Source organism: Puma concolor, chromosome B1 (genome assembly GCF_028749965.1).
Source record: "Puma concolor isolate L17-30 chromosome B1, mPumCon1.1.hap2, whole genome shotgun sequence".
Classification (NCBI taxonomy): Eukaryota; Metazoa; Chordata; class Mammalia; order Carnivora; family Felidae; genus Puma; species Puma concolor.
Window position 1 is genome coordinate 195,119,108 of NC_141670.1, and position 16,360 is coordinate 195,135,467.

At 38.8% G+C, this 16,360-nt stretch overlaps 1 protein-coding gene across 11 annotated transcripts in view; it reads left to right on the plus strand.

Moving 5' to 3' along the window:
- Positions 1–16,360, plus strand: part of LDB2 (LIM domain binding 2) — a 384,194-nt gene that overhangs the window by 291,818 nt on the left and 76,016 nt on the right. For all 11 annotated transcript variants that reach the window (XM_086705382.1, XM_086705386.1, XM_086705384.1 and 8 more), the window contains exons 3-4: positions 6,968–7,140; positions 14,210–14,332. In XM_086705382.1, the coding sequence (XP_086561508.1) occupies positions 6,968–7,140; positions 14,210–14,332 (296 nt within the window). The remainder of the gene's footprint in view (positions 1–6,967; positions 7,141–14,209; positions 14,333–16,360) is intronic.

A 16,360-nucleotide genomic window follows, 5' to 3' on the forward strand; every position in this document is an offset into this window, starting at 1 on the left:
GTTAATAGCTTTAAGAATTGCTTGATCAGAAGCTCGCTAAGAGCAAGATGGGATCTACTGTGGTCATCATTGTCTCTCCAGCAACTAACGCAAGGTGGTGTGGGTAAAGCCTTAGTCAAGTCGTTAACTGTTTGGTGAGTAGAAAATGGAACAAAAAATGCCTTAGATTTCTGGGAGGATCAAATATTTTTTGTGGAGTTTTGGGATTTTGTTGGCAGATGAATAACACATGTAAGAAGAATAGAGTATGTTCATCAGATATTATCCTTGGCTAAAATTTTCCAGTGAGGTCTCTTTGCACTAAGAATACATTGCAAGCCATTTGCCTTGGTCTAGATAGCCCCACATAATCTGGTCCCGCCTCTTTTTTTCTGAGCTCATCTCATTCTCCTCGACTGTGCACCTGCCAAGCTGCCTTCTTTCCGATACTGTGGTACACCAAGCTCATTGAACCCAAACTCATTCGTGTCCTGGGGCTTTTGCCCTTGCCGGTGCCGGGGCCTGGACCTCTTCATTCCCAGATCTTATGGCCCTGTGCAATCAGGAATCAGCTCCGTTATCACCCTCTCACTGCCGCCTTCTAGGCCATCCAGTCTAAACCAGCTTGCCCTCCCTCTCCACCAAGTTCATCTACCTCTCCACTTTTCTGCTGTTTATGTCCAGCACCGAGAACAACGTCTGGCCCGTAATTGGTGCTTCATAAGCGTATATTAAATGAATGAATCTTTGGAATAGTAAGAGAGGTAATGAGAAAGAAGATATTTAAATCAAATTGGTTTGATTGAGAAAAGAAGTAAAAGGTGTTGGAATTAAAAGATATGCTAATAAAAGATTCCAAATGCCAATTTATGAAAGTAAAGTTAGTTTGACCTGCTTTCCTTTCAAGACGAAGGAATTTGCTTTGAACCTCTATCACCCCCCTTTAATTTCAAGCATATGTTATGTCCTTTGTTTTGGCTATAGATGTTATTTACCATAGACGAAATCACCAGTATTGTTTATTTCGCTAAGAAGAGCATCTCCATTTACATGTTAGAATCATGCATTCACTTATTTCTGAATACTGATAAGTTTAAGTTGAATGAATCTTTGTGTTTATTATTTATCTCAGTAGTAGAATTTTGATGTGGATTTCTGAGGTACTGCAGCCTTAGAACAACTGTATAAAACTACCCAGATTCAGACAACCAATGTGTCCTTATCATTTTACCAAAAAAAGAGTTTTTTTTAAACTGTAGTAATTGCTGATTTTATTATAATTAATTTTGCCTAATTGAAAACACAAATATGTGGTTATATGGTTTTCTCTTTCCAGCCAGGAGAAAAATCATTAGTGAAGTAATTGCCAAGTGTTAAATGGTACTAATACTAATATATCCTTTTATTCCACATTTTAATTAGGGTTCTCCACCCTTTTCATTTTTTTTAAGTGAATTGTCTTTGAAAGTTAGAAAATATAGGCATTTAGAATAGTAAATCATCACCCCAAAGCAAAAAGTCATAACATTAGACAGTATTTTCTCAGAGGACTTGGAGAACTTCAGAGCACTTAAGAGCTGCACGTTAGAACTGCAGTTTGGCAAGAGTGTTTACACCTAATAAGCTATTAGAGAACTAGAGATTCTCAAGATGAGGAGTAATTGCTACGTTGAATCGCCCAGAAGTGTTTAGGTATGTCTGTCTTACCACAACCTCGCCAGGTTTATGTTTTTGTCGTTATTACCTTATTTTGTATTTTGATTGCTAGTTCGAACATTTTCCCATACAATTATTTTCTACTCAAAATTTCTTTCATGTGAACTACTTACACACATGCTTGAGTTTTAAAAAGTATTTCCTTATGACTAACAGAGATGGAATGCTCGAAACAACAGACGCACAGTAGTTGATAGCTTCTCAGTGATTAAGAGTTCCCAGTGTGTACCATTTGGTTTCTAAATGGGGGAAAAATCGCTAATATCTACAGGTGTAGATATCGTCCTATAAGTAACACCTACAAGAAAAGATGGGAGCTAGATAATGCTCCACAACGCCGTCAGCCTCCCAACTCCAATGGCAAGAACTTCTGGAGAGTGAGAGTCAATGGTTGGGAACAAAACAGAACGACAACAAAAACCTCCCAAGGAACTGGAATTCAGAGCTCAGCATCTAAATTACCTAGGAGTATATTTTTAGCTATTTCTAAATGTTTACCTACAATGTAGAGTGTTATTTAGACATTATACACATTTCAGGCTCCTGGATAATTTAATCTGTCATTTTCTTGTCTTTCATAAGTACATAGATAAATAATACATACTGTATTCCATCTCCCTGTATTTCACCCACAGAAAAGCTCCCTGTGCTATCATGTTCACTTCCCCTTCCCAGCTTCTGGAACTTTGACCTAAATGTATAAGAAAAATGGAATTTCTTTTAGAATCTACTATAGTCTTTCTATCTATTCAAGAATGTTAGAAAGATGCAATCCTTTTCATGGGAGCACAATGTAGATTTAGGTGTATCATTATTGAAATGATTTTTAATTCCAAGGATTAAAATATAAATGTGAAGTGTAAGTGAAGCATATGGACATGACAGTATAAAACTTAAATAGATTCAGAATTGGTGTACCTGAGGAGTTAGGAGACCACCAAATTTGACTCTGAAATGTTCACTGATTTAAAGCAATGTATATGAGGGTGTGCAGTGTGGTTGCACGATTTACTAAATTAAAAGGACATTTTCACCTTTTCAGTGCTTCAGATATAATAAAATTGTACATTGAAATCAGGATTCAGAAGAAATTGGCAAAGAGTTCAAAATCACAAGTCCATTTTTTAAACCTATTATCACATTGTATTATAAATACTTACATATTTGTTAACTTTCTTGCTACAACTGAGTTTGAAGGACAAGGACAAAAATCTCTTTTTGTGTGTCCAGCGCCTACCAAGGAACTTTACACCTACTATGGGCTCAGTGAATATTTATAAAAGAAATCTGTGAATGAGTTGTAGAGTGATTTCCTTAAGCACAAGTGGTTTTTTTCTGGTTATTTGTCCCATTCACTGCACATTATCTATATATTGCTTGTCGTGTGTGTGTGTGTGCGCGCGCACGCGTGATATTTTGTAGTGTACTCTCTCGTACAACAAAAACTCTTTAACAAAGATAGCCTCTGTAAAACAATGGCACCCAAAGCTGTCCGGTTCTAATCCCTGGTACCTGAGAATATGTCGCTTTGTGATGGTAGATTATCCTGGATTATTTGGGTGGGTCCCATGCAATCACAAGGGTCCTCAAAAGCAGAAGGGGGAGGCAGGCAAGGAAGACTCAAACCACTATTGCTGGCTTGGATGATGTAGGAAGGGGACGTAGCCAAGGAAAGCAGGTAGCCTCTAGATGCGGGAAAAAGCAAGAACAGATTCTTTCCTAGAGCCTCTAGGAAGAAACACAACTCTACTGACACCCTGATTTTAGCCCAGCAAGACCCAGGTCAGAATATCAGGAACGATGAGATAATCCGTAGAGAGAGTTTACACCACTGAGTGTACAGTGATTTGTTATGCAGCAATAGAAAAACGAATACGGTCTCTGACACAGCTTGTGTATCCTCATCAGCTACTAACACAAGATGTTGCACAAAAAGACTCCGCTCCCTCTCGTAGTTCATTTTTCTCATTCACTTCCTTTCTATTTTCACATTAGTGTTCGTTACCCTATCCATGCTAGAGTAGGACAGCATTTATGAGGATTCCTCTGTTTATAAATGACAAAAAGCAAACACAAACTGACATAAGCAGAAGAAGCAGGGTGCAGATCTCACAGAAGCGGGACCTCCCAGGGACGGGGCTGGCTTTCACTCCAAACTATAATGAGGTCCCGGGTCAGTCTACAAAGACTCTCTGTCTCTCTAATCCGCTTTCCTCTCCATGCAAGCTTCTGCATTTCTATAATTCACATTTTTAGGAGCAAGACTGCCCTCTCTATCTTTCAGAAAAGGATTCTGATTTGCTCATCATTGTAGCCTCGGAAGTTAGTTGAAAGGGTGTTAAGATTATCCACTGTTACGTGAAACATTTATTGGCGAAAAGTACAACCATTTATTTTATTTACTCATGATTCTGTGATTTGGGCAAAGCATATGGAGGACAGCTCCTGTCCGCTCTATGTGACACCAGCTCGAGGCGGCTAATTGGAGCTCTAGGATTCACTTCCAGGATAGCCTCCCTCATGCAGGTCGGTGCTGGCTGTTTGCTGGGAGCTCAGCTGAGGGTGTCGGCTGGAAGACTCGGTTCTTCATGTGACTGTTCCAAATGGTTGGGCTTCTCAAAGTATGGCTGTCTTAGAGTAAACTTTGTACATAGCCACTGACTTCCCACCCATGCACAAAGTGGAAGCTTCTAAGCCTTGGTAAGATTCAGCCCCAAACTGAAACAAGGTTATTTGTGCCACAGTCTGCTGACTAAAGTGGATCACAGAATCCAGGCCAGATGTAAGGAGAGGAGACTGCATCCACAAAGATGTAAATGTCGTTGTCATGGTTCATCGGGGCCACCTGTAGAAGTCTACCACAGTGGATGATAGAGCTTTGTGAGCGATGGTCCAAACAAGACCATGGGGGAAATTGTAGGGGCCGTCCCACAAAGAAAAGAGACTGGACACAAACCTCAGGTTTCCTTAACAGTCACTTCCGAGAGTGCCAGAAAATGTTAAATAAAGCAAAGCTCCATTCCCTCTAAGTATATTTACTATATAGTTCGTACGTATTCTGGAATTGGAGAGGTAATTAAAATTTAGGTTTAAAGTTAAGAAGTCACAAACTTTTTCCCTGCTCAGTTTTTTTTTTCTGTGAATGAAAATGATGATAGTTTATCACAGAGATTACTACAAAGGAATTAAATGGTGCAGGATCCATAATGAATAAACTATAATGTGGCTACTCCGGTGGTGTTTATGTGGAGGAACCTTTTTCGTGTGACAATCTCTTTGATATTGTAGTGAAATATTTTCACTCTGCATCTACATTTTTATGGTTTGTATTTATTCTCCACAGTACCGATCCCAAAATGTCAAATTACTAGAGCTGTTTTATGGAAATTCGTTTTAGGTTGGAATATTTGAAATGCATTAACTTAATTTTATCTGTTTAGCAAAGTACAATAAGGCTTTTTGCATTAACAGAGTTTTCTTTATGGTATCAGCTGTGCATATGTTTAAAGACATGATGGACTCAAATCACTCTTGTTTGAATTTTATATTTAGCAAATGAACATGCGCTGTTAGGGATTAAGCAGTATTTGGAAAATGTATGCGTAAGGATTATTTAGAATGGAATTGCCAAAAATCCCGGAATATTTAGCACACACTTGTTGATTGATTTTACTGCAATAAATATGAAGCAATAACAACTATATAAATTATTCAGAGACTAGTCATCCACAGCAGGATTCTTTAGAGATTACTTCGGAGCACAGTTTGGCAGGATATTCTTTTTACAGTTTTTTTTTTTTCTTTCCAAATCCATGTACAAAAGAGATATAGATACATATGGAATGGATTCATATTGATTCTTTGAAAATGAAATTAAACATTTTAAAACATTCAAGTGAAGATTGCATGATCTTTCGTACCGAAGCTCTCTTTGGTAATTTATTTACCTTAAATATTATTTTTGTCTTTCAGAAGGCATTACACAGTGAATGTAAGAGATTTATTAAAAACCTTGGATCGCTTGAGAGTGCTTTAGTACTTTGCCTTAAAATCTGCACATAGGCAAAATTCCTGATATTATGAGTTGGGATTTTCAGCATAAGAGGATTTAAAATCTCTGCTAAAGCAAGGGCTTGTTAGGTGTTTCTAGGCTTCATATATCAGAGAGTCCCAGCTACTTACCAATCGTTCAAACTAAAATGGGGCAGGACAGGCAGGACACATACAATCAAAGAGACCAATTTAGACCGAGTAGAAGGTATCAGGTTCTCTTAAAATTGGTCTTTTGTTCTAGAAAGAAATCTTATCCAGCTCCAGAAGCAGATAGAATAATCAGTATTTACATAGGTATGGACTTCTTCATATATTCTGATCCTGATCGCATTTTAAAGATTTCCATTCATTAAAGCATTTGGAGACAAGGTATTGGAAAGAGCAAATGTTTGCAGATTTGGAGTTAGAGACCCCAATTATCTACTTATAAGTCATGTGACTCTGATACAGTCCTAATAACCTTTTTGGTTTTTTGCATAATAATCCTTTTGAGTTCCAGTTCCTTACTGTCTTGAGGTTGTTCTTAAGATCCGATGAAATAACACCCCAAAATACTTTGCACACTAAAAAGCATTACATTATTAAAATTTACATTATTATGAATCAAATATGTTTAGATGACTGCTCTATAAACAGCTCATTGAAAATTCCAAGTCAGCTGAATGTGGGTTTTTTTGTTGTTTTTTTTCACTTGGGGTACCTGGGTGGCTCAGTCAGTGAAGCCTCCAACTCCTGATTTCAGCTCAGGTTATGATCTCACAGTTTGTGGGTTCGAGCCCCGCATTGGGCTCTGTTCTAGCAGCACAGATCCTGCTTGGGATTCTCTTTCTGTCTCTCTCCCTCTCTCAAAAATAAATAATAAAATAAACTTAAAAAAAAAGAAAATATGTCCACTTAGAGGATACTTATGAGATCCAAAGGAGTCAATGATTCTGTTCCCCTTATTTTTAAAGTATCAACCCTTACATGATCAACTTTCGGTGGACACAAAATCTGAAGAGATGAACGTACAAATATTCCCTGAATAGTTGGAGATGTTGTTTTACTAACTGTAACCCAGAAGGGTCATGGCTGTTTATAAAAGAAAGACATTTGTCTCCTGGTATGATTGGTTTCCTGAAATGATTCGTACCCGTTGGAGGTCTGGCAATGATGTGGGGTGCGTGGGACCATTGGATATTTGTGTTAATGGTTTATTTCTCTGTGTTTTCTCTCCCAGCTATTGGCAGGACGCTTATCCCTCGTTACTTTAGCACTGTGTTTGAAGGAGGGGTGACTGACCTGTATTACATCCTCAAACACTCGAAAGAGTCATACCACAACTCATCCATCACAGTGGACTGCGACCAGTGTGCTATGGTCACCCAGCATGGGAAGCCCATGTTTACCAAGGTACAGGACACCCTCAGCAACATGGCTTGTTTCTCTGTGGGTGTATTGAAGGATAATGATTGTGGTTTTCTTCTGGAACTTTGAGCTGATTTCTCACATCTCAGACGCTTTCAGCACTATGAGATCATCTCTTTTGTTTGTGGCACGGCTAGACTCTTGGTGAACACTCTTCTAAGATATGTGCAAGTGGTACAGAGCACCTGAAAGTCAAATATGACAGAGCCTCGGAACTAAGAGGGAGAGAGCATTGGCTGGTCTGTCAAACCCAACTTGCTAAATTAGAATTTTGACTGTAATACAAAGAATTTTCTACAGCTAAAATAACATTTCCCCATTGTTGTGTGGTCAGTATTTGTGTTTTGTTTCTGAAATGAAACACTTTTTAAAGCTAAATTCAAATGTTAACAAACAGGGAAAAAGTCAACTGACTACAACTGAACTAGTTGTAATCTCTAGGGAACATAAAAACATGAATGAAACTAGGGAATTCAGAGTTTAAAGGTTGTTTCCCCAAATTCTAGGAAGTTCTGGTTGGTCAGTGAGCAAGTGAGCACAGTAGAGCCAAAGGCTGGTTGTGAGAGAATAGGAACACAGGGGAAGGGTTGTGGAGGGAGGAGCAAGTGACACATTCTTTGAGGCAGAATTCAAGGACCTTGAAGGATGTAAAATGAAAGAGAAGAGATAGAGAATCAACCTGGCTTCTATACGTTCTACACCTATGACCCCTTCCTATCCACAGACAGTTGACAGATGTAACGTCCCCCTGGGCAAAGACCTTTCTGGAACACTACAGACAATCCCTTTATGCCCTCTCCCAAGTAGAAACATTCCTCAGAACAAATATTTAGCTAGAGATTCTGACAAACCGAAATTTGTTTTAATGAACACTAGTTCATTGCATTTTCACAAAGACTCAATTTGAACTAATTTGTAATATTAATGATAGCACCTATCTCTTTTAGTTGAAAACACACACGATGATCCTCTCTTTATAGTTCAGAAGTTGAATTATCAGGGTTAATTGCAAAAAGCCCAAATTACCAAACTGAAGATGTGTTTGTTACCTCTGCTCAATTTTGCTGAAAGAATAGAAATAAAATGTTTATCATGTAAAGTATCCATTGATCTTGTTGGTACAGTTTAATCTTTCTGATGCTCACAATGATGTTAAAACACACACACACACACACACACACACACACACACACACACACACACAAGGGCAAAGAAAATAGTTCTAAAATGCCAAGCAAGTCATCAAATGTCATTGATCTTATGGTATCTTGATTTTGTCAATAGACATTTTTAAATGCAGGATAAGAGTTGGGTTTTTCTCTTTCTTCCTTTTTAACGGTTGAGCAGAAAGGAAGGTTGCTGCTCAGGGACAAAGTACATTCCCACTGTATTCTGGGAAGAGAGTTTTGCTATGTGGAAAGGAATGATCACCTGGGTGATGGTTTAATCTGCCCATGCCTCACTTCATTTTGGAGATGTAAAATATTTCCATAATCTTGTATGTTAGATGGATAATACAACCTATTTCGAATGTTACAAAGTCAAAGCCCCACGGAGAAAAGCTTTCTCTGCTAGCTCATTATGGTTTTATTTGTTTGTTTGTTTAGTTTTTGTCTAGACTTAGCATTATATTTAGGTAATCAAGAAAAACACACCAATTTCTTATGCTTTAAGGGAAAAAAGAAATCCATGAGAATTAAATAAAACAGCTATAATGAAGAAGCTACTTCCAAAGCCTACAGCCATGGAAAGTAAAAATGCATTTTGTGGCAGCCCTTTCATAACACATAAAATAGTTTATGGAAGTAAAATAATATAATATTTTATAATAATTTTATTATAATAAATAACTTTAAAATAAAACATAACATTTTATATGCATGTAAAATATATAATAAAAGGCAGCCCTATCATTTATATTTTTCCAATGTCTTTCTTTTCAGGCCAAAGCTATCTCATAAATGAGCAGAGTCAGTTGCTCTGAGGTTAAAGTGCCATACAGTCAGGACTGGTTTTAAATTTGAAAAAAATCCCATTCTTCTGATGAATCAATAATAAAGTGCTCTTTTTTTTTTTTTTTTCATTCAAATCAAGAAGCTAAAGTTTTCTTCTGTTGATTCTTGACTCTTCCTCATCTGCGGATGCGCCCCTCTCAGCTGGCCGAGTGGTTTGTTCAGGCATCTGAGGTAGTCACCAGGAAGACGGTGGGAGCATCCTCTTGAACTCAGTTCTTTCGGCCCCAAGCTTCAGTTATTTAGATCACCCCTCCCTCTCCTCCATGGCAATACGTTCCCAACTCTTATAATGAATATTTCCATACCATGATGAAAAATACCACTTTCTGGGAAATGTAGCTTAGCTATGTGGACTGAGTCCAGATGCTAATTATGCACATTTATTTTTAGAAAATTCTAAAGCATTCCTTTTTTTTTTTTTTTTTTGGCTCCTTGGTGATCATTATACTACCCAAGGAATCCTTCCAGTTTTCTTTTGTTCTTATGTTAATTAAAAATAAGCCATCTTCACGTAATAAAATATGACTATTTAGTATGAAACAGTGAGCTAATGACCTTTCAGTACCACAAAGAAAAATATAGCCTGGAAGCCGATGCTCTATTTTTAAAGGGGAGGCTGCTGTACGTGGAATTATTTAGCACATTAAGTACAGGCAGTATCACATTGTTCTAATTTAGACTATCAATATACTCTAATTCCCCCAATAGCGTTTGACCCAGTGGTTCCGAGTTGCTTTTATGAAAATTTGGTCAACTGGTGAATCAAAAATCAGCTGCAGTCCTAATCAACAGTAATATTTAATATTACCGAGGGGTATAGTGTGCATTTTGCAATTTCCTGATCCTAGGAACATTATAGATTATGGATAAATATGTAATTAGAGTTTTAAGACACACATTACGAAGCCTTTCTTTTCTGTATTCAATTTTGAATCAAATTGAAAACAAGGCTCAATAATCTGAAGGGCAATCACCAAGGTTTTCAGAATCAAAGACCCTTGAATTATATTTGAGGGTGTGGATGCCGGCAGATGCCGAGAGGAGCCCTCTTTGGGGTACACATCTGGTTACTTTTAGATTTTACAAACTGAAATAATAATCACACCCAGGACTGAACACCCTTATCACTCTGTAAATACAGCTTTATGCTTTCTCTGGTCTCAATTATTTATTATGCAATTATTTATTACTATAGAAAAGTACCATGGAAATGCCCCAGCCACTTTTCCTAGATGAACACTCATTCATGTCTTTGACATCATTCTTATCTTAGCCTGTCTACAACATCATCCTCCAGGATTTATACGTTTCTACTCTTAGCCCAACTCCAATCAAATTATTATAATATCAATGATCATATTGCCCTAATATACGTATATATATGCATTTCAATATGCATTTACAGATACAGTATCTCTACATAAAATACAATGAGCTTTGTGCGCTTGTTAATTTGAAAGCAGTATTTCATGCATAAAGACTGAGAAAATTAAGTAAACACTTCTACCTGAAAAGCACATTTTCTTTTCGTAACAGCTCTATGAAAGTCACTGTATTGTGCAGTGGCATGGTCAACATTGCTTCGCAATTAGCCAAAGAAAGAAAAGGGTTAAAAAGCTACCGGTTAGTTTGAGAAATGTTCTTTTTTAGTTCTCTTGTTCCTGGCCTAGTCTCAAGCTAGCACGTGATCCGCTGAATGCCTGCCAGCCTCTTTCTTGTTGATCCTCCGGAGACCATCTGTGCTGGGGGCATTGATTAGAGCGTGTCTGCTGGGATTACATCTTTTCTGTTGCCATGCCAACTAATCAGCTGATTTTGGTTACCACAGAAACAAAATGTCAGAGCTCACAGTACGGTAACATGAATTCAGCACAACAGAAAATGTTTTCTTAATTGGGGACCCTTTTGATTTTGGATTCCAAGTGAAAGGCAGCTTTAAAAAAAAAGGCCAACTTTAGATAAAAGCTACGTTAATTGTATTGATTAAGAGCAATGCACAGAATTTTTCTGGAAAGAGAAAATATTAATTCCCCTTTAAAAGCTATGTCTGTTTTTTACCATTTCCAAACAAGGAATATATATATATATTCCCCCCCCCCCCCCTTAGGTGCCTTTATTCCATTTGCTGATTGTTGCATATGAAATAAATCACAAAGCCTTCAACTGCCATGATGGGGGCAGGAGGCAGTGAGGCTGAATAGGGCTTGGGAGAAGGCCATGGTATCACTACTTAGGGGAGACCAACAGTGACCAAATTCTTCTCCATTCTTCCATTCAAGGAAGTCACTGAATTTTCCTTCAGGAAAAACATCCAAAACAGTCAACGTGGATTCACTTTCAAGGATTCCTCTCTTGCACGTGACCTGCTTGGGAGAAAGCTGATTTCTTGGCTTTGGCTGACAAAGGAGGAGCCCAAGGCTTATTACAGTTTCCCCTTTTGTAGACCCAGGACGGTTTGATAGCAATAAGGGTCCTCAACTGGTTTGCTATGTCACAGTAAACAGAGAACACAATTTTACTTGACCTTACAGATGCTACAATTGAGTAATTCATCAGAAGGACTACATCCATACCTTCTCATTATGAAATTCTGTTCCAGTAGAAGTAAGCCAGAACCTACGTCTTCCCTGAGTTTGTGGTTAATAAACACAAAACAAATAGATTAGATAATAATAAAAAAAAGCATGAGATTTAACTGGGCTAATATTTGTTTAAACACCTAACAATACCCTTTCTTTAAAAAGGTGTAGCATCCAAATATCCCTGTCCTCTACTGTCAGGATATTTCAACTGTCACGGGCTGGCTGCGGTCACCTCCCTTTTGTGAAAGCTTTCAATGCAGGTGGCTTCTGTCCTACTAACACCCCAGGGGGAATTGTGTAACTTAATCTCCCTGCAACCCTTGGTGAATTAATTCCAGTGCTAAGGGTGTTCTAGAGGAGTGGTTTGGGGACATGAAAGTCTTCCCGTTTCAGAGTGCACAACTATCATGGCTAAGATGTCAGAAGGAAGCCCTGAAGACCATTCTTTCGAGCAGTTTTGGGGCAAAGTGCCTTAAATGCCAGAAATTACCCGCAGATTCTGCTAGTAGCATCTCAGTTAGAGGTCTTCACCCACATCATCAATAATCATCCCACAGTCCTGAGACTTTTGAAAAAATGAAAATGGCACATGACAATAGCATCTTTCTTAAGTAGTGCCCTATCAACACATGTTACTAATTCTCTTTGTAGTGGTTGTTAGTTCGTTTAAAAAAAAAAAAAAACATTACCTTAAATTAGAGTAAATAGAAAGCACCTAACCCAGTGCCTAGGACATAGTTGGAACTCAATGAATGGCGGCCTTTCGTATTAGATTCCCAAAGGGAGAAATGATTGTTAACATCTCATAAAAAGTTAGGTAAATTGCTAATTATCTTCAGGGACTATAGTTTTCAGAAGGAGCATGCCCCTTGTTGAATGGATTGTTATTTATGATTTTTAAAAATTGTGTAGTGCAGTGGCTTCCGAAGTTTTATATGTTTGCTCTTAGCATAGGAAAGCTTTCTCCAAAAAAGCTTGAGCAGAAGTCCAATATATTGAAACAGTAGAACTGAAGCTGTTCTGGTTGAATTGAAAAAAATGGGTGGAGATCACATGGTCTAGAAGGAGGCCGAACTCTTCCCAGCAGAGCCCCTGAGACGCCTCCATGGACCCCTAAATCTCAGAGAGCACTTTATGACAACCACCAGTCCAGGGTTCTTTGGTTGTGTTTCTTTTATCTTTAGAGCTATCATTTGCTATCATCCTCCTGTGTGCCAAGTATAATACTGGGCAATCGACACACACAATATCATCATACATTTCCCCAGCAACCCGAAGTAAGGTTAGTATTATTGTCATTTCACAGAGGAGGAAACTGGAATGCGGGGGATGTATTCAGTTGTCTCAGAGTTCCAAAACAAGTACAAAGTAGAGTTGGGATGTGAATCTAGGACTTTGATATCAAAGCCTCCACCTGCTCTAAAGCAAAGACGAACTGAATAAGCAGTTGTAATTATGTAAACTGAACACATACACTGCCACTATTTTTTAGCTGAAGTTGGATCAGTGGGATCAATGGTGTCTGACTACCTAGTATTTTCTATTTCAAAGTCATTAACGGTGAAACAAAATAGGTAAATAAAATAGGAACTACATGCTAAAACTGATCTGAATATCAAAAGAAGAAAAAAAATGACTACCCTGTCAAAGATCACTGCATCACGGAAGAGAGCCTCACAAATTCTTTTTTTTTAAGATTTTATTTTTAAGTAATCTCTACACCCAGCATGGGGTTCAAACCGATGACCCCAAGATCAAGAGTCACGCACTCCACCAACTGAGCCAGCCAGAGGCCCCAAGAGAGCCTCACAAATTCTATGTTTCATTAATAATATAATTTTTCCTCGAAAGAGAGCATGCCTCTATGCAAGCAAAATTTGTCACTGTTCATAGCATGTGATTGAAGGAATACACTCTAAACATGCCTGGAATTTGTCTCTAAAAATGAAAACTTCCTCTGATTGGGTAACCTTGTAGTAAGTCACACGTAAGCATAAATAATTTTAGCAGATACTTCCTCCCAGAGTAGGGCAACCACGATTAGAACAAGATTTCAAGCTCTGATGGTAGAAAGATGATGACAACAGAAGTAAAAGGAGGTGGGGAGGGTATTATTTTCGCAGGTGCACACTTTTGACATAATATTACAATAATGTGGGTTTTGGTCCCCTACGTGCAAATGAAGAAACAGAGGCTCATAGAGTTTCGTGGCAACCAGTAAAGTTACTAGTAAATCATGGCTAGCGAGCAACTGTGCCGTCTTCAGGACCCATGGATTCTAGGGCTCACACTTGCCTCACTGTGCTGTGGATAAAGCACTTGTGTCACATCCTTACTAAGATACAGTGCTGCCCAAGGACAGTCAGGGAGACCCCGCTGAGTAGCTGACGTGTGAGTTACAAAAATGTGGCATTCACAAGGTGCACAGCCAATGAGTGTGATGTTTGTCGCTTCTAGGTATGTACAGAAGGCAGACTGATCTTGGAGTTCACCTTTGATGATCTCATGAGAATAAAAACATGGCACTTTACCATTAGACAATACAGAGAGTTAGTCCCAAGGAGCATTCTAGCCATGCACGTAAGTAATTTCATCACTATTTTACTGTCTTTTCTTTTACCCCCTCATTTCTTCAACGAGAAAAAGTCCAGTTCTCTCTCTGTAAAGAATGCCAACAATTTTCACAAACTGGGCAATGAACTCTCAATTTTGAGCTTTTCCCTCAACCATTTTATTCCACAGGCCCTTTTCCCTCTTCTTTGTTTGTGAGTTTGGTGCGTTGTGAGTTTTTTTTTTTTTTTTTTTTTTTTTTGATACTTTACTATTTTAAACTCCAAACTGGGGTTACCGCAATAAACAGTTTGTACTTTTCTTAAATTCCATGGAGTCATTATCAAGTATTGCTCTGCCTGGGCTATTAAACCTGTTATGTATAACTGGGGAAAGAAATAAAACAAGAAGTAAGAAAAACAGTTTCCAGTCTTGATTAGAACCAGCTGACAAGACGTGGGGCTCATGTACCTCACATCTGTGTCAACGTCCCTCCTAACCATGGTGTTGGAGTGAAGCAGACGATTTGGGATTCTCTCGGTTTCATTCGACCATGAACCACGACAAATTTATTGAGCACCAACTAGGTGCAAGGCCAGATTCAATGCCAAGTTGGGGATGTGTGTGAGGGGTAAGACTTGCTAAGAGCTAGCTGAGTGCAGTCCCTGAAGAAGGCGTCAAAGGCATCGACTAAATAAATCCCTCTTCCAGAATGCATGATGCAGCAGTTTCTGTGAAAAAGCTTTGGAGCAAAATCAGACTTAATGAGCCTGATTTTTGAGACCCTGTACAATCAAAAAAGAATACAATAACAGTAGCTAGTATTTACTGGCTGTTTGCTATGCCAGGCCTTGTGCTAAGTATTGTACACATTATATTTAATCCTCCCAGTGACCCAGAGAGGTGCCTTATCACTCTCCCTGCTTTAGAAGTGAGGAAACTGAGGCTCAGGCTTGATAAGTTACTCCATACTTCTCAGCCCGAAAGTGGGAAATCAAGATTTCAACTCAGCTGGTACTGACTCCAGAACCCAGACTGATAAGCTATCTGTCTCCCGACCATCCAATTCCAGTCTGTGTCCCCAGGCTTTTGTCCTCGACCCTCTCCTCCCAACTGGTTAACCCAATCTCTACCTTTTTCACTGACCTTGCACTTTCTGCTGTGGCGCCCAACTCCCCTGCTCCAATCTTCCCTCCTATCCGTATCCCCAACTTCTTCTCAGCTTTCAAAGCCCAGTTCACATCCTTTGCTCCCCTTGAAGCAGCTTGGAGTTGTCACTCTTATTGTTTTCAGAATAGACAGAAAGATAGCAGAGGTTAGTGGTTGGGAGCCTGGGCCCTAAAATGAGACCACATAGGTGTATCCCTGTTCCTGTGTGACCTTGGGCAAGTGGCATGGCATCTCTGTGCTTCCAGATCTTCATCTGTAAAATGGATACAGTAATAGAGTCTGCCTCAGAGGATTGATTGGTATGAGGATTAAGAGTTAATGCACGTAAAGGGCATAAAACAGTGCCTGGCACACAGTAGGTCCTCTTCAAGTAGTGGTGACTGGCTTTTAACAGCAGCAGCAATATAGTTCCATTCATTTATTATTATCCTGTCCTCCTTGTGCAAAGGAAGCTCCTTGATGTCGGTCATGACTAGAGAATATCTAGAGAACCACCTTTCTTGGCTCATGAAAGGGGTTCCATAAATACTGGCTCCATATTCACAGAGGACGCCCTTTCCAGAAATTGACATGAGAAGTGACCAGCTCTCTTTTTGCTGACATCTGTTTTTTTTTACTGATATACACAACGCCAAGTGGTTGTGTGACTATGAGGAGAATTAAGTACAGGAAAGAATAAATTAAAGTGTTAGAACAACCTAGATCGTCTCATGACTGCAAGCAGGAAGACAAAAGGGTGCTTACTTGAGTCTCTCTTTCATTCCAATTTGTTTCTACCAGTTAAGAAAGAAGAAAAGACAAACCGAAAGAAAGAGCATCAACCAAGAGACTCACTTTACAATGCAATCCAAAAGAACTTTCTTTTTTTTCTAGCCCAACAGAACACTG